This window comes from Equus przewalskii, chromosome 6, assembly GCF_037783145.1.
Source record: "Equus przewalskii isolate Varuska chromosome 6, EquPr2, whole genome shotgun sequence".
Taxonomy (NCBI): Eukaryota; Metazoa; Chordata; class Mammalia; order Perissodactyla; family Equidae; genus Equus; species Equus przewalskii.
In genome coordinates this window covers 47150892-47173882 of record NC_091836.1, presented here as the reverse complement: position 1 = coordinate 47173882, position 22991 = coordinate 47150892, and the positions used below count along the sequence as shown (strand labels likewise).

At 42.4% G+C, this 22991-nt stretch overlaps 1 protein-coding gene across 4 annotated transcripts in view; it reads right to left on the bottom strand.

The window, feature by feature from the left end:
* Nucleotides 1-5683: 5683 nt before the first annotated feature.
* Nucleotides 5684-22991, bottom strand: part of LOC103558055 (zinc finger protein 709-like) — a 124181-nt gene continuing 106873 nt past the window's right edge. For 2 of the 4 annotated variants that reach the window (XM_070625448.1, XM_070625451.1), the window contains exons 2-4: nucleotides 8313-8439; nucleotides 8049-8109; nucleotides 5684-7670 (exon numbers count right to left, since the gene is read on the bottom strand). In XM_070625448.1, the coding sequence (XP_070481549.1) occupies nucleotides 6527-7670; nucleotides 8049-8109; nucleotides 8313-8439 (1332 nt within the window). In that variant the 3' untranslated portion in view covers nucleotides 5684-6526. Of the gene's footprint in view, nucleotides 7671-8048; nucleotides 8110-8312; nucleotides 8440-18879; nucleotides 18956-19086; nucleotides 19289-22991 lie in introns of those variants that run through there. The other 2 variants (XM_070625450.1, XM_070625449.1) reach the window with 2 other exon arrangements.

Sequence of the window (22991 nt, the reverse complement as noted above, 5' to 3'; positions counted from 1 at the left end):
CATGGAAACTGAGGGGCAGAGCCAAAGAACCATAAGTGATCTCAATTAAGAGAGAAAAGAGCCCAGTTTGCAACCAGTGCTTATCATACCAGGGGGAACACTGCTGGGCAGTAGCCTCACTCATCAGTCACCCGTCCAATGTAGGAAGAAAAGTTATGTGTATATTCAGCATCAAGCACTAAGAGATGCCCAGGGTTGTAAGAGAGGTACAAGGTCCATTAAATACCTTTTCCAAGAGCCCAGCGTTTTGTGTTTTAATAAATGTGCTGATATTATCAATTTCTAGAGTGTCTTGAAGAATCCTCACATTTTGGTTTCAGGAGTTTCTGTACGATAGCACGAGTAATTTTTCTGTTTCTACCGTAGTCTGAGCATAGCAAGTGCCCCAACGGAGGTGAGGGACCCTACAGTGTCTATTCACCACCAGCTGTAGGGACCCCTTCCTCAGCCTGGAAAGTATGTCCTTCGATTATATTACCAGTGACTTGTTTTTTCACATTACCTTCTTTGTCAGTCACTAAGTTAGCCACAGCGGAGGAGGGAAGTCTCTTGAATTTTGCGTAAAACTTTAGTTTGGAGGCCTCCAAATGGTTTTGTATTTTGTGGGATCAGAGGGCCAAGGTTAATACCATCAGGTCTGAGGTGCTGGTATGTGTCTCAGAAATTTGGGTCCATTTATCACCCTAAGCAATGACATGAGCTGCTGCAAGTTAAGGTTTAATATGTGCAGAGTGAAGAGTGACCTGGTTTGTGCCTGAGCGTTGGGAGGCATGATATTCCCGGTGTCCTGTATACCATAAGGGCCACCTTAGCTAAGGAGTTGTTAGTGTTGGGATGAGACAGCTAGTGGTTGGTAATGACAAAGGATCTGTAAAAATATACACGAGCTCAATTCTTGTACAGGAAATTTTCTATTGTTAGCATGATTGTCTGTAGTTTGACTAATCGATCTCATGCTTGGGTCCAATCTTTGATTAAAGATAGCCTGTTTGATCTAGGAAAAGAACGCAGCATCTCTGCAGTGGACCCCTTCAGGTGTCATGGCAGCACACTCTCTATAAAGTATATGAACATGCTGGCTACTCTGTGCTCCCAGGTGACTCCCCAAGTGGCCATTGTGCCTGAAAAGGAAGTGACTTCCTCCACATGGATTCTATCAATGAGAGGAGAGGGGAACACACTTCCTCCTCTAAGTAGGATATGCCAGAAGCACCAATTTTGGCTCCATCCTCTAAGTACCCACATTTCTTCAATGAAACGTCCTCTGATTAGCAAGCCTGAGGGGTCCTGCATTCATGGCCCAAGGCAACAGAAGTCGTTTGCAGTGGAAGAGGGTCAACTCCGTCCCTGGGAGAGCTTCTATTTACAAAAAATTCTGTCAGTTTCCAGCAGTGGCTTTTCTAATGGTGTGCAGCACTAGACAAGAATAATTTCAGTGCAAGAATGCCTCGGGCAACTTACGTCCACTGTGAGAGGTTTAGAGACTCTGGATGCATAACAGGAGGCTACTACAGCCTTTATGGGAAAGGAGTGTGTGAAGGGAGACGCTAACGGAGGGACGGCTATCTCAAAAAAGTTCTAGAGCCCTTTGGTTCCCAATTAAATTCAGTCAATTTCTAAGTGTTGTATGAATAAGTAAGCAAGCAGATCTGATAAATATGGGATGTTGTGGTCACTGTGGCTGACAGAATGTGCCCATGACATGGGTTCTATCACTGCTTCTGTCACCCTCTCAGCTCACAGGCCCTTCATGTTGCCTCAGAGAAATTTTCCAGAGTGGGACATGCATAGATTTGTAAAGATGTTTCCCAGGAAGCAGGCACAGAGTAGTCTTGATGTGGGAAGTGAACAGCTGGAAGTGGTCCATTCACGGCAATGAGAAAAAATGATGCTGATGCATATGAATGAGGATGTCCCCAGGCAGATCCCTCCTGGACACACTTTTATGTTTTAGAAGCACAGTATTTCTACAGATGTGTCCACAGAACCTGATTTAAACTCAAAGATTCTGGGAGCCCTCTCACTTCACTCCTGTTATGAGTATGAGCTGAGGGCAGGTGCAACCCTAGGGGGTGTTTTCTCAATGAAGACAGGGTTGCAAGAAAGTCCTGTTGAGGTCTGAGTCCTTCTTGCCCAGTCCCTCAATTCTTCCTAAGAAGGATCCATAGTGGTGGAAAGAAGATTTGAGCACATAAAAATCAACATTCAAGAGAGCTTTACATTTTCCTAGCATATGAGAGCAGTTATATTATTCATTTCCCAGTAATTATATACATAACATGTATATAAAATATTTTAAGTGCACTCATGAGTTTTCTCAAATGTATAGAAATTCTGCCATTAAAAGTTGAAAAACAGGGGCCAGCTCCGTGGCCGAGTGGTTAAGTTTGCACGCTCTGCTGCGGTGGCCCAGGTTTCAGATCCTGGGCGTGGACATGGCACCGCTTGTCAGGCCACATTGAGGCGGTGTCCCATATCCCACAATTAGAAGGACCTACAACTAAGATATACAACTATGTACTGGAGGGATTTGGGGAGAAAAAGCAGAAAAAGAAAAAAAAAAGGAAGAAGATAGGCAACAGTTGTTAGCTCAGATGCCAATCTTTAAAAAAAAAAAAAGATGAAAACCACACTATCACTCTAAAAGAAAGCTCCTGTGGTCCCCATTTGAATGAAACCCCTCCAATACATAAGTTAACACTAAAAAGTACCATGGAAAACATTCCATTTCCTTCACTGTTTTAAACCTTGACGCTGTGACTGCTGTTTCCCACCTTTCCACAGCATGTGCTGGACATCTAAGCACATGGAAAGGAAACCTGTGATCAGCTGCCTGGGCTCTGGGGCTTTGTAGATCATTGAAATTAAAGACTTCCAGCCACTCCTGTGATGAAAAGAGGTTGAAAATTTCCCATTTCTCCTTTTATACTTAATTAGGGTATTACTTAAAATAATATCCCTGCAGCTCACCTCAATTATTCCTGAGATGATCACCTCTAAACAACAGCAATGACATCCTCACTCACTCCTGCCCTCATAGAAAAGACAGATACACCTCAGCCTCCCTATTAACGCAATGTTATTTTTTACTTTCCTTCTTATCTCTAACTTATACACAAAGATTTACCACTTGTTAATCATCTCTCTTTTCCCACAAATATATAAGCACCAGGACTATAAAAACTCATTTGTTTCAAGCACTATACCCAAATCCAACCGTGTCTTATTTCTGCTAAGTTGGGTACACTGACTCTACAGTGCATGTCATGTGAGGGAAGTTGAAACATGAGCACCAACAGAATAGTCTCTGAGAAAGAAAAGCTTGATTGGCATAGTGGTCCTGTCTCTCTCCCTTGCTAGGTTTGTATTGTCTCACAATTCACCTAGACTCAAAGGCCTCAGCTAAGTCAAAAAGGAAACATTAAAAATACTATATAGGGTCCCGCCCAGTGGCACAGCAGTTAAGTGTGCATGTTCTGCTTCTCGGCAGCCCGGGGTTCACCTGTTCGGATCCCAGTGTGGACATGGCACCGCTTGGCACGCCATGCTGTGGTAGGCGTCCCACATATAAAGTAGAGGAAGATGGGCACAGATGTTAGCTCAGGGCTAATCTTCCTCAAAAAAAAAAAATATATATATATATATAGGGGCCGGCCCAGTGGAGTTGTACTTAAGTGTGCGGCTCTACTTCAGCAGCCCGTGGTTCAGAGGTTTGGATCCCGGGTGTGGACCTACACACCACTTATCAATCCATGCTGTGGTGGCAGCCGACATACAAGAGAGGAAGATTGGCACAGAGGTTAGCTCAGCAACAACCTTCCTCACCAAAAAATATATATGTATTATGTAGTATACTAAGAAGTGAATTTATTTATTTTACCTGAGGTGCTTTATAGTAAACAGTGTCTAATACACCACAGGAAATACGCCAGTGTTTTGATAATAAGTAGGAAAGGCAAAGCTGTTCCAGATGACCGGGAGCTGGCAGCATCCACTGCAAGGCCAAGTCTTACCCTGCTGAAGAGACAAATGTCACACACCTCCTTCATTAAATGAACACAGTCACCAAGAAAACACTAAAATATTTTGTAACCACACCAGTAAAAATGGTAAAAGATAAAATTCCAAACGATAAAAATGATTAATATTTCCTTCTTCTTCCTAAAATGATAGACTGGAACTGCTTATAAATTAACTTTAACTCCACTAGTGTTTTTGCCTTCTAGAAAACAATGATTAGGTTTACTAATGATAAAATGTTTACCAGAGATAGAATTAAGTTGACCTCCTACAGCATTCAATACAGAAAACAACTTGCTTCCTTGAATAACAACCAAATCCACAAACACAGGCCAAAATCTTGTAAGCAGTCCTTCGAGCAGCCTGCTACTGTTACAGCTCACAGTCCTCTGCGGTCTGTGGTCATTCTCACTAGAATTCCTTACACCCCTCTCTATGAGTATGAGTGCAATCCTACAGGTCAGTGGCAAGAGGACCCTGAGAAAAAGATGATTTTTAAGTTTTGGGTTAAGAATGAATGAGAAATTAGTTTCATGACAAAAATTGCAACTATAGAAAATAAAAAATAAAGTTAACCTGAGGAAAGAATACTTGAATTTATATGCAAAGGAAAAAATTAAATCATAATACAAAATGATTAAATGAAGAAAATTGCAAAGTATGTCTGAAAATCCATAACTAAAATGGATTTTAATATATTCTGAGAAAATGATAATAACAATAAAGTTTATTAGCATATGATGGATTAGAAAAGAGTTGATAAAACACGTCAATGAAACAACTACAGATGTGTTCATTTCACAAGGAAATACAGTTCTAATGACAGACAATCAAACATTATTGAAAACATATTGAGGGAATATGTTCAGCTACAAGTAACAGGAAACACAGTCTTCCTGACATGAGAAAGGCAACTGTTTTCACATGAAAGAACTGGGTCAAGGCAGCTGATGCACAATGCAGAAGAGAAACAAACTCCTATGTCCTTTTTGTGCCCCATTGTAGATGTCATGGTGAATCAGGAAAACAAGCTCACTAGCACTATTAACAGTATAAGGTGTTTCCTATACAAATTTGACCTATTTCAGATACCATCTAGAGAAGAGGGGAATCAGAGAATACTCACAAGCAAAAAAGTCTCAATTAGTTTCCCGGTGGACACAAGAGGTCTCACAGAATTATTCTAACTCTAATGGATATTTGGTGTGAAAATTGTGAAAACATCAGTGGAAAATACACCCCTGAGTAAATGGAAATCAAACAGTTGGTGGTGATTTTCAAGATACTCTTGACTAGAATAGCGAAGAATCCAGAGAATGGGATGTAAGATGGTGTCCCCAAAGCTCCTGTGTAACTGTCTGTCTCCTTGTACGGTGGCTCCAGAATCTGCCTAATGCCTTGTTTGCTTCTGCCTTCCAAATCTCATGCAAGTGAGGCTATTGGGGAATTCCAACATGGAACCATAAAGGGGGTGGATTCTTAAAGATTTAGTTCTTTATTTTACCCTCACTGACAGGGGTGATGTGTCCAGCTCTAGATTTTGTTGCCCTATCACAGGCCTCGACTCAATTCAGTCTCTTCACCAGATAACACTCAGAAGGAAGGAGAAAGAGCAAAGAACCACATTTGAAAATAAGAATTAACAGAAAAGTATACTCTTTGATAAACTTCCCATACATAAAAATTTATTCAACTATTTAATAGTGTGGAAAATGAAAACAGGATCCTATACTCACCACCCCCAAAAAAGGAGCTTTCTCTAAGAAATGTACAATACATACAACAGATTAGGCATATTCTGGAACTGTAATACAATGCCAATAAAAAAATCCTGACAACTACAAACTACCATTTTTCAATGGCCCCTTAACACAGAACAATTAAAACATCTTAAAACAATTAAAGAGAAAATATTATTAACTGATTTAAGAAAAGAGCACCACATATTAATCTTTATGTAGTATTGATGAAGGATGACTTTCAGAATTTTCTCACCTCAATATTCATTTCTGAAATGTATTAATAGAAATCTACAATCCAATGTTGCACTTTAAGAAAGAAGCTTGGTAAACACAATATATTTACAACTTTTATAACAACTCTTTCATGTTGAAAGTTTTCTAGAACATCATATACAAATTAATTTCCATCAAGTTTTCTCATATGACTTACATTTATTATTTCTTTTTGGCGGGAGTTTCACATAGAAGGATGTAGGCCAATTGAAGTGTTTCCCATGATGTTTACATTCAAGAGGGTTTTATCAAGTGAGTCCTTTCATGCCTTCAGAAAGAGGTGGGATGACAAGAGCCTTTCCTACATTCTTTACATGATTTTTCCTCTAGTGTGCATTCTCACATATCTTCAAAAGTTTTCACGAGAAATAAATAAAGGCTTCCCCGTTTTACTGACATTCATAGTATTTCTCTCCATCGTGACTTCACTCATGTCTTGGAAATGAACTGGGAAAACTAAATGCTTTGTGACTTTTGTACATTCGTAGTTTCTATCTAGTATGCTTTCTTTCATGTTTTTGGAGAGAACTGGAAGAAGCAAATGCTCTACTGTATCTTTTAAACTCATAAGGTTTCACTCCAGCATGAGTTCTTTCATGTTTTCGAAGAGAACTGGAAGAAGTGAATGCTTTATTGCATTTATTACATTCATAGGGTTTCTCTCCGGTGTGATTTCTTTCATGTAGTCGAAGAGAACTGCAAGAACTGAATGCTTTACTGCATTTTTTACATTCATAGGGTTTCTCTCCAGTATGAGTTCTTCCGTGTTTTTGAAGAGAACAGGAAGAAGTGAACGCTTTAGTGCATTTTTTACATTCATAGGGTTTCTCTCCAGTGTGAGTTCTTTCATGCTTTCGAAGAGAATAGGAAAAACGGAAGGATTTACCGCATATTTTACATTCAAATGGTTTCTCTCCAGTATGAATTCTTTCATGTATTCGAAATGCACTGGGAGAAATGAATGCTTTATTGCAGTCCTTGCATTTGTACGGTCCATCTCCAGTGTGAGAGATCATGTGTGATCGAAGGCTCGAGGGAGTTTTAAAGGCTTTCCCACATTCCTTACACTCATAGGGCTTCTCTCCAGTATGAATTCTTTCATGTACTTGAACGCTGCAAGAAAAACTGAAGGCTTTACCACATATTTTACATTCATAAGGTTTCTCTCCAGTATGAGTTCTTTCATGTATTTGAACATTACTGGGAAAACTGAAGGCTTTACCACATATTTTACATTCAAAGGGTTTCTTTCCAGTATGAATTCTTTCATGCTTTTGGAGTGAACTGGGAGAAATGAATGCCTTACTGCAACTTTTACATTCATAGGGTTTCTCTCCAGTATGAGTTCTTTCATGTATTCGAAGAGAACTGGGAAAAGTGAAGGCTTTCCCACATTCCTTACATTTATATGGCTTCTCTCCATAGTTTTGATACTCATATGGTTTGTAGTCAGTGTGACGTCTAATGTGCCTGTTAAGCGATGAATGATGCATGAAGACTTTTCCACATACACTGCACTCACATGGTTTTGCTCCTGTAGTTTTCTTGTTCAGATTCAGATTTGGAATAAGGCTGAAGTCTTCTCTACATTGACTATGCTCTTCATTTTCACAGAGTCTAACTACTATATGACTTCTGTAAAAAATTGGAAGCACATTATTAATGCTTTCTTCATTAATGATTTTATATATGTATTACAATTTACAGGAAAAGTTTAGGCTTTCTGTCTTGTCTGAATGCTCAGAAATTGAATATACTGAATGCTCTGCAAGAGGACTTCACCTTTGTTAGTATCCAAACAGTGATATTCAAATATAGGGTTTACTAATACATTTCCAAGTGAACTCTTTTATAAAAACTGAACCTCTAAATCACATTTCAGAAAGTTTATTTGGTGAAATCTTCTAAGAATAGCTAAATTTGAAGCAAGAATTGTTTTGCTTCTTTTTAAAATTTCATAAAATACCAGGATTCTCACAAGAGACACTGCCATCTATTGTGAGTGTGACTCACCTTAGTTTTCTCCCCTGGTTTTTGTACTCATCTTCAATATCATGATGTTCCCATGTTTTTGCTGAAACAAAGACCCAGAAAATTGATTCCAAAGTATTAGAAATTATAAAAAACAATCAGATTCTAAGTCCACAATGAGCTATGACCATTCCTAGTTTATTTACCTACATCTCCTGTTTTCACATTCTACATCTTGGAACCATGTTGAAGGCCAGAAACACTTGTTCTCTCATTGATGCAGTGAAGGAATGTCCTCGTTCTTACCTACTGAGGCCAGGTGCCTGAAGGTTTCCCACATCACGTCTCTGTAGAGTTTCTTCTGCGAAGGATCCAGTATAGCCCACTCCTCTGGGGTGAAGCTCACAGCCACGTCCTCAATGGCCACTGAGTCCTAAAACACCACAAATGTGTGTAGAGTAGGATGCATGAGCCTGACAGCAGTGAGGACCTATAGTCCCTTTGTATGAATGTTACATATGGTTCTGTCATCTCCTAACATTTATTCTATGACATCATCATAAAAAACTCATCATTTTCCTGCACATACTTCACCATCAATTTAACAGCATCAACACATGGAAATTATTTACACATTTTTACTTGATCACATTACACGTTATTTCTCTCTAATGGCAGGGTGCAGAGCATGTTTGGAAATGAAAGAAATACTATACACATGAACCAAATATTATCCTTTTAAAACTGATTATTCCTTGTTAGAAAAATTCTTTCTTTGTCTTTCCTATTACCCACCAGTTACTGCACTCCATGAGGTGTTAAATCTGCATGAGGTTTGAATGGATAAAAGCATAGTGAAGAACTGGAAGCTTTTTTTTTTTTCTGGTCCCATCATCAAAGAGAAGTCCAAGAGGCCTGTAGAAATCAAACTTTTAACAAAGCCCAGCTGGCCACATTGTCCTAAAGTACTCCAGGCCATCATTACAAGTAAGCAGGTGCAGCTGGCTAAATGTAAATACACTTGTGGGGAAGCACTGCTTTTCACTTGTGCAATATTTATCAGACTCTGCTCTTCCTTTCCCTCTTTGATTTGATGGGACTAGGAGGTTACTCGGAACTTAGAGCACAGACACAAGGGAGAAGTCATGACACCACTGACCAAAGAAATCCCTAAATTCATGTGCCTCAAGGCTACTTCTCACCAATTTTTAGAACACACAGTGAGATAATAATGTGCCATAAGAGCTCTTTCAGGTCAAACAGTAACAGTGTACCCTGGGTCATCCTGGCCTTGAGGGGGAGGTTTATAGATGCAGATTGCAGAGTGTTCACAATGGTTTGATGGTAAATCTGCCCATGATTATAACATATGTGAAGGATTCAACTGTCCTTTCCTCCAAAAGAACATAAAACCTCCATTCTCCAACTTCAAGAGGAGGTGTTTCCCGACCAGCCACTCTAAATGATGCCTTGCCGACTTCTGATCCTGCACTTAAGACTCTTAGAAGCTGCCACTCTTGATCTCACAAGAAGAAAATGGACAAACTTCACACGAACAACCCTTCTTAGATCCAGGAGATCCTGGAGGTCACAAGGAAAGCTAGTGTCTCCACAATTAGGAAAGAGAAAAAAAGATGGCATTTTGAAATATGCCCCAAATATTCTGTTCTTAATAAGGCCTGTACTAAACAGAAAACCTATTTCACCAGAGTCTAATGCAAAGACACAAAGAACAAAAAAGAACCTAGTATTTATGAACCAGTTAAAACTAATCATAGCTGGCAAACTGTTCATTTAGGAAGCTCAGAGGACACTAAACTTGATAAAAAACAAGGGTATCACATTCAAACTACAGAAAATCAGAGACAAGAGAATATATTAGGAAATGACAGAGAAGAAACACATCTTAGGTATAAAGAAACAAAGATTTGAAGTAAATTGGACTTGTTTCCAAAAACCACACAAGCCAGAACAGAGTAGAGTGAAATATTTAGTTGTGAAAGTTAAAAAAACACTCTCCTGGAATTCTTTGTAAAGGATAATTATCCTTCAAAAATAAAGGAGAAATAAGGACTTCTTGAGACAAAAGTTGAGGAAATTTGTCACGATTATACCTACTTTGAATGAAATCCTCAAAAATTTAACAGAAAGACTGTAAATGATAAAAGTAGAGCATTATAAAAAGTAAAAATGAAGGTGAAATATCATTTACATTTCTTATAATTAATGTAATAAATGACACTTTAAAATAATATTAGCAACAATGTGTTTGGTAATGCAAAACTTATGGACAAATGAAATAAGTGACAGTACTGTGATGAGGGACAAGGAAGGGGAAATTGGGAATAGTGTGTTAAGAGCTACTTGCACAAATGAAGTGGTATAGTGTTATGTGGCAAAGGAGATGGCTTAGTTGTAAATGTATGCTGAAAACTGAAGGGCAACCACTACAAAATGTTTTTCAAAAAATGTGTAACTGACATGATAAGGAGAACAAAAGGATCTGAGTAAATGTTCAATATCAGCCAGAGAAGACAGAAGAAATGGTAGAAGACAAAAAGAAAAGAGCAACAAGGGTAGAAATGAAAAACAGGAAAAGGTTTGGTAAATATTTATCCAGCTGTATCAATAACCACTTTAATCCTCAATGGTCTCAATACAATTGAAAGACACAGTAATATCAGATATCAAAAAAGGGAATTATATGTTGTCTACAAGAAACCCACTTTACGTATAAAGACACAGATAGATGAAGGGTAAAGGGATGGAGAAAAGACCATGCCAACACTAATCAAAAGAAAGCTGCCATAGGTATATGAATTATAGACAATACAGAATTGAAACCAAGGAAAATTCAGAGATAGAGGGGGCATCAGACACTGATAAAGAGGTCTATGCTCCAAGAAGGCACAGCAGCAACCCTTCATGTGTACCTGTGTAACAAGAGAGGAGCAAAATATATGAGGCTAGAACTGAGAGAATGACAAGAGAAACAGATGAACCTAGCACTATCGCTGAAGAATTCAACACCTCTTATCATGAATTATAATCTCCATTAGGCAAGAAATAAGGAAGGATGGAGGTGAACTGACCAGCACTGTGAAACAAACGGATTTCTTTGTAATCTACAGAATACTTCATGCAACAGCAGAAAATATATTCATCTCAAGTTCAAATGGAACATTCACCAAGACCAACCACATTTTGGAACCCCCATGAGTCCTTCCTACAACTCGTACAGCCAGTGCAGATCACTGCATGACAGAGGCTATGGCAGAGCCATCAGGGACTGTTAGAGCAGGTGACAATCGATCTGGAATACTGCAGTAGCTAGAAGGGACATTCATGTAGGTGTCGTGCATCATCCCACCCACCTGCCCCAGCAGCTCGCCTGACTGGACAGTCCACAAGGCCCCACTCCCTTACGCCTTTGTGACAGTGGGTGGGTGGCTGCATGGTTCAGAGGAACCAGCCTATGCTGGTGGCTGAAACCTGACTCAACTGGCACCTTTGCATTTAAAGAGAACTTTTTCCCTGGAGACATTTTGAATCTCAACCACTATAATATCCAGATCTAAGGCAACTGATTCCTATTTTCACTGTTATAAGCAAATCAGTTAATCGCTATGTGAATGTTAGATGCACCTGGAAACTCTTCCCCCACCCCCAGCTTTATCAAGGGATAACTGAACAACACAATTGTCTGTATTTAAGGATTACAATATGATGATTTGATATAGGTATAAAGTGTGTACACTTGAAATTGGCTAAGAAAGCAGATTAAGCCTTCTCACCACATACACACACACAAAAGTGAATACCCAGGACCAGAATTGATAGGACATATGGTAATTTTAGAGGTTTTTTGCTTTTGTTTTTGTTTTTTGAGGAAGATTAGCCCTGAGCTAACATCTGCTGCCAATCTTCCTTTGTTTGCTGAGGAAGACTGGCCCTGAGATAACATCCGTGTCCATCTTCGTCTACTGTATATGTGGGACGCCTACCACAGCATGACGTGCCAAGTGGTGCCATGTCCGCACCCAGGATCCGAACCTGCAAACCCTAGGCCACCAAGCGGAATGTGTGCACTTAACCACTGTGCCACCAGGCCAGCCCAATTTTTTTTAGGTTTTATATCTGAGAACTTCCCAGACCTTTTTCCAAAGTAACTATACCATTTTATATTCTCACCACCCACGTATGAGAGTTCAAATTTCTAAATATATCCTCAACAAAACTTGTTATTATGTCAATTCCTGACTCTAGCCATGCTACTGATGGTGAAGTGGTATCTCACTGGGATTTTGATCTGCATTTGCTTGATGACTAACAATGTTCAGCATCTTTACATATGCTTTTGACCATTTCTCTACTTTTCTTGGAAAATAATGTATTCCGATCCTTTGCCATATTTAAACAGAGCTATTTGACTTTTTATAACTACGTTTTCAGAGGTCCTTAGGAATTTTTGATACAAGTTCTTTATCAGATAGACGATTTGCAAAATTTTCCTCCATTCTGTGGGTTGTGTTTTTACTCTCTTGCCTTAAAAATTTTATTTTTAATTGTGGTAATAAACCGAAAGCATAAAATTTACATTTTCACCATTTTGTAAGTGTATAGTTCGGTTGTAGCACGTCAGAATTTGCTTTCTTTTTAAAGCTGAATAATACACTATTGTATGTATATGCCCAAATTTTTCAATCCATTCGTCTGTCGACAGGTACTTGGGTTACTTCCACCTTTTGGCTATTATGAATAATGCTAATGTAAACACAAGGGGACAAATAGCTGTTTAAGTCCCTGCTTTCAATTCTACTTCAATTCTCAAAAGCAGAATTGCTAGTTCAGACGGTAATTCAGTTTGTACTTTCTGGAAGAATCGCCATGTTGTATTCCATACCATCAACGATTTCCAGCGATAGTCCACAAAGGTTCCAAAGGGTGTTTTCACTCTCTTGATGGTGTTCTTTGAAGCACAAAAGTGATTAATTTGATGAAGTCCAAATTACCTTTTTTTTTTTTTCCTGTTTTTGCTCTTGGTCTCTTATTTAAGAATCTTTGCCAAATCAAAGGTGATGAATTTTTCCCTATATTTTATCAAACTGTGTTATCATTTACTCTTATGTTTAGGTTTTTATCCTTTCTGGTAAATTATTGTATGTGGTGTCACGTAAGGATAAAACCTCTTTCTTTTGCATATGGCAACATTCCCAGGATATGACCCAAGAAACCTGGTGTCAATTCAAAGACAGAGGCCAGGAGCCCTCTCACTTTCTCACCAATTGTCAAATGACATGAGAGCAGACCTAGAGGGAGTTTTCTAACTTCTGACTAGGTACCAGTGGCCTATGTCCTCCTTCCCCATCCTTCCTCGTTTCCAAAGAAGGAACCCAAGGTGGTAGAAGCAAGTGTTGCACATGTAGCAATCACAGTTAAGGAAAACTGCACAACTGTACAAGTGAAACTGCACAACGATGTAAACTATTATGAACTCAATAAAATAAATAAATAAGAGGGCCATTCAAGATTAAAAAAAAAAACAGCACTGGGAATAATCAACCCTTCACTAACTAGGTTTTCTATAGTTTTCAGTCCTTCAGGGCCCTGTGAAATTGACATTGGGCCATTTTAACTACTAGATTTGTGGGGCAAAGTCCCTGGGGTCCCAACTTGTCAAGCCAATTTGTAAGCGGCAAAGACTTCCTTTAACTCTAATTCTTGCTCATCGGATCAGAGCTTCCCAGCTCACTATGGGATATTTTAGGACAATGGGTACTAGGAGCACAAGGAATTTAGGCAAAACCATAGTTCTGATGGGAAAAGAGTGAAACATTTGTCCTATTTGTCCTCTATATTATATTCATTGACACCCCTAAGATCATCAGGGGCACCTTCCTTAAATTTAGTGGAATCCCAAGTATTACTATAATTTGACACATATTGATCAACTGCTTGAATGTTTCTGAATTAGTGCATTACATCGGAGAGCAAAATTAATTCAGAACCGATGTTGTAGAGGCCCAAAAGTCAAGCAGTGTACCTCTATCTGTTTTGATATGTAAACTCTTTTAGTATATTCTGGATTCCCAATTGGGTCAAATTGTGGACCTTTGTTTCAGTATTTTATCTACTGTTTCCTTCCTCCTGATCTTTCCTGTTTTGTTTTCTTCATCATGGATACACTGCAGGAGAGGGAGTGCCTCCCTACCCTGCTATTTATAAATTTTTTCCACCCAAGAGCCTCAAAACAGTGCCATCAGGGTTAGGAGCCTCCCCCATGACAACTGGTTGCTTTATAGAGTTTAAACTCTGGGCTTAAGTCAGGTTTGAACTAATCCCTTGTGCCAGAGAGGTGCCATGAGTGTGTCCCCTATAACCCTCTAGGTCAGGATCTTTGTGGCAGTAGAGGCAGCAGCAGCAGCAGAGGTACTGAAGGGGCCTGGGGAGCCCTCTGGTGTTAGGAGTGTGGACTCACCCCGCCACCCACTCCCTGCCTTTCCCCATCTCTTCCCTTTTTTTAAAATGACAGCTCTTTCAGGAGTGACCATCTGACGGACCCACCTCTGGCAAAGTGTATAGTCCCTGTCTACCACCTGTCAAATAAAAATGGCAAGTAATAGGGGCTGACCCCATGGCCGAGTGGTTAAGTTCGCGCGCTCCGCTGCAGGCGGCCCAGTGTTTCGTTGGTTCCAGTCCTGGGCGCGGACATGGCACTGCTCATCAAACCATGCTGAGGCAGCGTCCCACATGCCACAACTAGAAGGACCCACAACGAAGAATATACAACTATGTACTGGGGGGCTTTGGGGAGAAAAAGGAAAAAAATAAAATCTTTAAAAAAAAAAAAAGGCAAGTAATAGGATATATTGGAATATATGAGGAAGCCATTTTGGTGTAAACCTAATTCAGCCTGACCTTGTCTTTCCAAAAGGGCCTGACCGAGGCCATTGAGCATGCCTTGTATATCTGCTTTAGAGATTCCCTATGGCAAGAGCAAAAGACCCTTGAGATAAAGGTGCAACTTCCCTCCTCCTCCCAACATTGGCGTCTCCTTAAGGATTAAGCAGCTTTCCTTAGGCTAGAAACTGATTGCTGCGCTCACCTGTGACCGCCAAGCTTGAGACAATAGACTTGCCTCCTGCTACACCCACGAAGATAGCAGACCCCACTACCTGCTGTGTCCATCAAGCGCTGTGCAGACAGGGCAATCTTGTGACTGTTGTGGGAGGGACATTTCAATCATATGTGAAACACCCTCTTTGAGGGTATATAACCAACCTATGTACCCCCACTTCTTTGGAGTGCTCTGATCCTTTGTGGAAAGACTCTCCCGGGTTATAATCCTAAGATTTAAGCTCAGAATAAACTCACCCAAATTTTCATTTATAGATTGGTTATGGATTATTTTCGTAGACACACCCTATCCCTGGGGTATGTCAGGCTACCAGCTTTTGTCACAGTTTCACTCTGACACACAGATAAATCCTTGCAAAGACAGTGACTCAGGACTCATTTAAGGAGGCCCCAATCCCACAGTCCTGCTCCCAAATGCCTATAAATTCTTGAAACTGCCCACTCTGCTCAGCTGAACCTAGAACTGAGGTTGGTGGGTCAACAATGCAACACGGGGCAGCACAGATCACCGCACGAGCTTCCCAGCAAACAGCAGCCCACAGTGCATGTCACCACCAGGCAGCAGAGCAGGGGAGCAAGTCAGAGCAAGAGAAGACAGACCCACGGGTGGGGTCATGTCTGGACATGCTGCTCAGGGCGCCAACTGTTATGGTCCCTGAAGAGGGGTGGTTCCCTTGTTGAGAGTCACGCCAGGGTGGCACACACACACACAAGGTAGGAAAAGGCTTAGGACTCACATAATAGAGGTCTGAGGGGAGGGCAGGGCCAGCCTCTCAAGCAGCTCTGACAGGGCTCAGAAAGCAAGGAATGGAGCCTGGCCTGGGGCTTCACTGGGCCTGGGGGTGGGGCCGGGGCAAGAGCTCTGCACACAGGCAGGGGCTGGGGTGGTGGGAATCTCCTGCCTGCTCTAGAGGAGAGAGCACCCAGGCTTCCTCCTCAGCTTGTCCAGGTGGGGGCACAAGGGGAGGAGGGTGGGTGAGACCTAAGCTGTGAGCAGTCACCCAAAAATGTGGAGTCTGACTGCTCCTTACAAGGACAAAGTGGGTAAGAAAAATATATATTCTCGATGGATTTATACAAAGACACGAACAGGAGGCTCAAAAACGATCAAAACTGTATATTTGGGGGTGGCTGGCGTAAAAGTGCTGGAGGAGACTAGGACATGTCCACAGCAAGTCATCGTAAGTAAGACTTTGCTGTCTTACAGATTTATTTCAAATAAACAGAGATATTTATATTCTTTAATTTTAACTCTTGTACATAGGAAACCATTGTAAGATTTAATTCCTTTAAACACTAATAGATACAAAAGCGTAAACCATGCAGAATAAACTTTTCACATCTCTGAGTAACAGGACACGCAGCACCCTGGTCCGTCCTTCCCCTACACCCCACACTCGGGATATGTGCAGGGACGAATGGCATAATATAAGGCAATCAGGTTTTGTGCTTAAACCCTTAAATGTACCGGATTTTCAAAGATTTACATCAGTTTTTAGAAGTTTCCCTCACATCAATTAAAATAGCATTTCAATTGTTTTAGCCTTTCAAATTTCTATGTTCTCTGCAGACATGCACATAGAAAAACTGATCTAAAATGAAAACATTTGCTTGCTTTCCTCACATCCTCTCTCTCAATCAACTTACAGTCTCAGGGCCCGAGTGCTAAGGGAAACCAGAGCCAAAGGGCTGCACTAGTCCATCGATAAAGGGATCCAAAGGAAAGAAATACAAATACTGGAATCAGCTCAGATGAGCAGCCTGCTTCCCACAGGACAGAAGGAAAGCCTCAGTCAGAAGGTCCCATGTTCCTCACTCTCCTGGTGGAGACAGAACCCTGGAGGGGGTCAGTCCCTGGAGAAGGAGGGGAGGGCACCTGAGCAGCCACAGGAAGGAGCTCTGGGAGCCCCACACACCCTCCTCTCCCCAGGGAACAGTGCACATGCTCACTCTCTCAGGCTCCCTTCTCACAGTGAGGAAACTCAGCTGGATCCAGTTTAAGGTTCTGACCCAAATGGACCCCACATTAATGGGCCCTAATCCAGGACCCAGAGCTCCTGACTCTCACAGACTTTCTCAGTGTAAACAAATCACTCTCTGAGTGCAGCTACACTGTGGATGCAAAACTCCAATTACGTCTAGAAACAGGCCCAAGGAAACCAGTGACAACCTCAGAAAGGGCGTCACTCCCCACCCCATGAGCACGTGCACCCCCAGCTTTCCAGGGCTCTGCAGCTCCTCTCAGGACAAAGGCTCCTTCCATGGCGGTGTGAGCAGTAGGACACCTGCAGGGGAGGCTCCCCAGGAAGGACAACTGGGCCTTCAAGGCCTTCCCTCTGCAGGCCCAAGGGCCTTAGCTTAGATTCACTGCCCTCAGGCCTCTGCCCCCACTGGAGTTTTTTGGACCACCAGCAATATTTTAAATACACGAAACCCAGGGTTTGAGGCAATCCAGCTGAAACAGTCAAACCAGTCTTTATGTGGAAATGAGGGAAGAAAATTGTATGGCAATCTGCTAGCTCTAAAAGAAATCCCACAAGAATGTATTGCATTCTGGAAACAAAAATGATGCTAATATAGTATTACTTCCATGACAGTAAATTTTTAAATAAACTATTAATTCTACTTCACACTTCAGGTCTGCAAGTCTAAGCCCTGGAAATCCATTTGAACTCCCCCAAAATAAAAGAACAGACCTCAGAATATTACTGCCCTGGATGGGAGGAAAAGAAGGAAAGAAGAATCTAGTACATCCAGTGTAAAACTGGAATGTCTTATTTTTTCTGAAATTCACCTCTTCCTTCTTTGGAAATATTTTATATCATGTTTCAAGTCATGTTGATTAAGTTTATTTTTATTCATTGGAAAACTGAGACTAAAATACAGTGAATAAATCTTTTAAAGGTGACTAATTCAGGTAGGGACAGTGCTGACAGGACAGATCATCCAGGAAACTTTCTCAAGAGGAACCTGCACCCAGAGGACTTCCCACAGGATGTCTGCGCCCAGGAAGATCCTGGGGAGACGCCCCAGGATTTCACATAACGTACTTCCAGGTGGTTAGAGGCTGCTTTTCACTCATGTAAAATATCCACACACACAAAATAAATCTTTTTAAAACAGCCATTCATTGACTGTGAGAAAATGATAATTAAAATATTGCGTCTGTTTCAAATACAACAAGGACAAATAGTTGATAGTAATGCTGTGAATCAGAGGCAGGACGCTGGCATCTGGGAATTTGGGGAGCGACTGGAAATTCAGGCATTTGTTGTCAGCCCGAGGAAGACCTAGACTGCGGGACACGGTCGTGGATTGAGCTCTGCTCCCCAAATCCATGGAAAGTTCAAGAGAAAAAGGGTTTCCCCTGGGGAGAAAGGAGGCCCTGGGGACCCCAAAACCGCAGCCCCTCCGCGCACGGACCCCGGAGACCGACGCCCGACTGTCCTGCGGGCCCTCCCGCGGGCCCCCCACCGTCTGGGACACGCGGGGCTGCGGGCGCACAGCGGCCCAGAGACGCTCCGGCCCAAGTCGCCGCGCGCAGGGACCACAGGACGCCCGGGGCCCGGCTGCCGGCCCCGCCCCCACGCTGCGGCCGGGGGGGCCTGAGGGCCGAGCGGCGCCACCGCGGACTCGGGGCCGCAGAGTCCGGAGGGGACCGCGGGAGGCCGGGCCCGCCCCGCCGCTTCCCACCAGCCGCTCCTCCCGCGTCCTCACCCTGGGGCCGCACACTCACCATTTCTAGGACTCCTGGGTCCCCTGAGTCCTTCCTAGGACCCCCACGGCCAGTGCAGGTCACAGCGGGATAGAGGCTGCGGCAGAGCCACCAGGACCGTTAACAGCAGGAGACAAACGACCCGGAGCAGGGCAGAAGCGAGAAGGAGAGTCCACTTTGGGCCAGACACTCTTCCCCCAAATCCTGACTCCAGGCCCCAAGTCTCACCATTTCTACGTTTCCTGCGTCCCCTGGCGTCCTTCTTGCAACTCCTGAGGTCGGTACCGGTTACAACTGGACAGAACAGGCGGCAGAAGCACAAAAAGCCCTTTACTGGCGGGGAGACACGGTCCCCAGCGCTTCTCGAGCAGCAACTTCCGGGGGGGTCGGAGCTTCGCCCCACCCACCTGCCCCGGCGCCGCCTCTGATTGGACAGTTCGCAAGACTCGCCCCCTTGTGTCTGAGTGACAGCCCCTGAGTTTAGGTGTCTGAGCAGAATGCCAGCCAGACCTCGTCCTCTGCAGGGATATTTGCATTGAAAGGTAGTGTTGGGAGGGGACTCCTGGAACTGCGATCCTTCTTTACAAACACACAACTGAAAGTCACCTCACCACATGCAATGATTACTCTCTCTCTCTGTTGATCTTTGTTGACAACTGGTGTCTGACAAAGTTTTGCCAAAAAGGTACACAGGCGCAGATACTGTGACCAGGGAGTGTACTGAGAATCTGATACAGACTAACATTATCTGTTGAGTGTTTGCAGACAGAAAGTTCCAGGAAGAGCCTAACCACCAAAGGTTCCCACAAACAGGCCAGCTGAAGCCAGTTCTAGCCCCCTCAAGTTGCTCTGAAGTAAAATGTCCCTATTATAATCTCGTCAACATGTTAAATTCTCCTCCTCTGGGAGGGACCAAGCAGTCATTTCTAGATCATGCTATATATGTAGTAGCGTGTGTACATGCTACCCTTGAGACTTAAAGGAACATGACTGTTAGGCAACAAACGTGATCTCCTGCCTTTTCCGTAACTGAATATTCATGAACTGTGCTATGATCTCACAATAAACGGACTCCCAAACCCTTGTTTGGGGAGACACTGCTTGGGAGAGATGCCCGGAATTCTCCCCTGCCTGTGCAAGTAATAAACCTTTCTTCCCACTTTTGCCTTGCTTGTGCTTTTTGGCTCGAGAATTGACGAAGAGGTGAACCCATTGAGTTCAGTTACAGTATCAGGGACGCATTAGGTGACTATCCTTACAACACTTCAGCCAGATTCAGAATAAGGGCATTGGGAGCAAAAATAAGCCATTATTTCAGAAGAAAAGTGACTTCTGGTTATTCAGAATAGATAAATTTAGAAAATGTCTCTGACATCAAAATATTTGTATCCCAAGGAAAATATAAACAGGAGCTCTTTCTCACGGTAGTTAAATCTCTCTGTGGTCATGACCCACCCTCACTTGTGGTTACACTGCTTAATCCAACTATAATGAGACTTGTTAGACTACTGGTTTCGTCTAAATAATCATCTCACTGATTGGTGAGTCTGTGATACTACAGAGTAACGTTCATTTTGACGATATTGTAATCACTACACGACAGGCATCCTCTCCACGTAGTCTGCACAAATACCATATCTGAACACTTCCTATCCCAATTCCCTGAGGAAATGCTCCCTTTCTATACAATCTGAGTCAAACAGCACCACTCAAGTCCACCTGAACTTCAGCAATAACTTCACCATGGACTTCACTTCACCCACGGACAGAAGTATTCCTGGAGGCCATCTGACAAATGCAAAGTGAGGGGCAGGGCCAAAGAACTATACTGATCACAATGAAAACAGAAGAGGAAGGCCCAGGGGCAGGTCTGGTGGCGCAGCGGTTAAGTGTGCGTGTTCTGCTTCTGTGGCTCAGGGTTCAGATCCCAGGGGCGGACATGGCACCGCTTGGCAAGCCATGCTGTGGTAGGCGTCCCACATATAAAGTAGAGGAAAATGGGCACGGATGTTAGCTCAGGGCCAGGCTTCCTCAGCAAAAGAGGAGGATTGGCAGCAGTTAGCTCAGGGCTAATCTTTCTCAAAAAAAAAAAAGTTAAAAAAAAAAGAATAGGAAGGCCCAATTTGCAACTAGTGCTCATCATACAAGGGGGAACATTGCTGGGCAGTGGCATCGTCAATCAGTCATCCATAGAATGCAGAAAGAAAAGTTCTGTGGGTATTTAGCATCAGGCATTGAGAGATGCAGAAGATATTTCCATTTCATTATCTGTTTTTCATCTTCCCTTTAAGAACTATCTGGAAAATAATAGTCTAGAAGCAGATTTCCTGGAAATCACTCTGATTTCCTAAGTCAGGAATGCCTCTGTTTTGTTTTGGTTTTTTTTTTTGGATCCTTTTTTTTGTGAGGAACATTGGCCCTGAGCTAACATCTCTTGCCAGTCTTCCTCTTTTTCTTTTTCCTTCTTCTCCCCAAAGCCCCAGGACATAGTTGTACATCCTAGTTGTAGATCATTCTAGTTCTTCTACATGGAATGTTGCGACAGCACGTGTTGATGAGCGGTGCATAGATCTGCACCCAGGATGCAAACCCCAGGCTGCCGAAGCTGAGGATGTGAACTCAACCAATTGGCCATGGGGCCAGTCGCCCAGCCTCTGTTTTTTTGCTGCTAGCTCCTTGTCTTCACCTCAAATAAAGGGCGCACTATACTAAGAATGTGCATTCGCCTGGGGAGATGCATGAGTCTGGCTCCACTCTCACACACTGTCAGAAACATGATGCTGAGGAAACTACATTTCATCACTGCCCCCCCCCGCCCCCCCCCCGCCCCCAACTTCATTTGCATCTGTGGGAACTGTACAGTTTCAGTAGTGGCCCCATCTGGGCAGAAACCGGGGATGTGCTTCCTGCACTGATGAATTGATAAATTGTTCTGCTTCTCATAGGTAACATTAGGGCCAGTCTGGCTTTCTCTTGGTGTCACATCATGGTGCTCTCAAAGGTCCTTTAATCGCTGTGGTGGGCACAATAGACATGACGCCTTAAGGTTGTCTTTGCTAATAGCATGTGGTTCCTGTCCTTCTCCATCATGGCAAACATGAGGGCCAGGATACACTTAGAGTGTTGGTGCATCCACCTGCACTAAGGGAAGCCCATGAGAATTCAACAATATCCTACAAGGTGCTCGTCTAAGCCAAAGAAAGAGCCCCACTGAGGAAGCATAGGGAGTTGTTTGTAGGTATGGAGAGAGAGATTTTCCATATGACCTTGAAAAATGACCCCAATGGAATGAGTTTACCCAAGATTCAAGAAGCGAAGGAGGTCACTGAGAGGATGTGACCACTGGTTGACACTCCAGCTGGACTTGGGCAACTGGAGGCTCCTTACACACGCCCCTGTCCTGGGAATATACATTCCACCCACTGTTCCCAAACTAAGAGCCATTCCAAGGATGCAGCCTGGAGAGAATAATGTGTTGTTGAGACCATCTGGACCGTAGATATTACTGAACCCCATTAAAGCCTCTATATAAACTTTTAAGATTATTGTGGGTGGGTGTGGCAGTACTACTCTCATACCCAAACCAAGTGCATCACCAAAAAAACGACACCCCTATTTCTTTTGCGAATATTAATGTAAAAATCCTCAACAAATTCTAGGAAGCCCAAAACAGCAACATAAAAAAAGATTTATACACCATGACCAAGTGGGTTTATTATAGGGATGAAAGGTTGGGTTAAAATATCAAAATCTATTAATGTGATAAAGGATATCAAAAATCAAAAATTGCAAGATAGACTGAAATCTATCAATGAAATCAATAGACTCAGGAAAATAATTGACAAAAATCAGTACTCTTTCATAATTAAAACATTCAGCATAACAAAAATAGGAAGATATTTCCTTACTTCATAGTGAGCATGCGTTGAAATCCCACAGCCAATATTATATCTAATGGTGGAAGACTGGAATGCTTTCCCCTGAAGAGGAGGAACCAAAGAAGGATGTCTCCTCTTGCCACTTTGATTCCAGAAAGTACTGGAGATTTTAGCCAGAACCATTAGGCAAGAAAAGAAATAAAATGGATGCAGATTGGTTGGGAAGATGTAAAACCGTCTCTACTTCCAAATGAG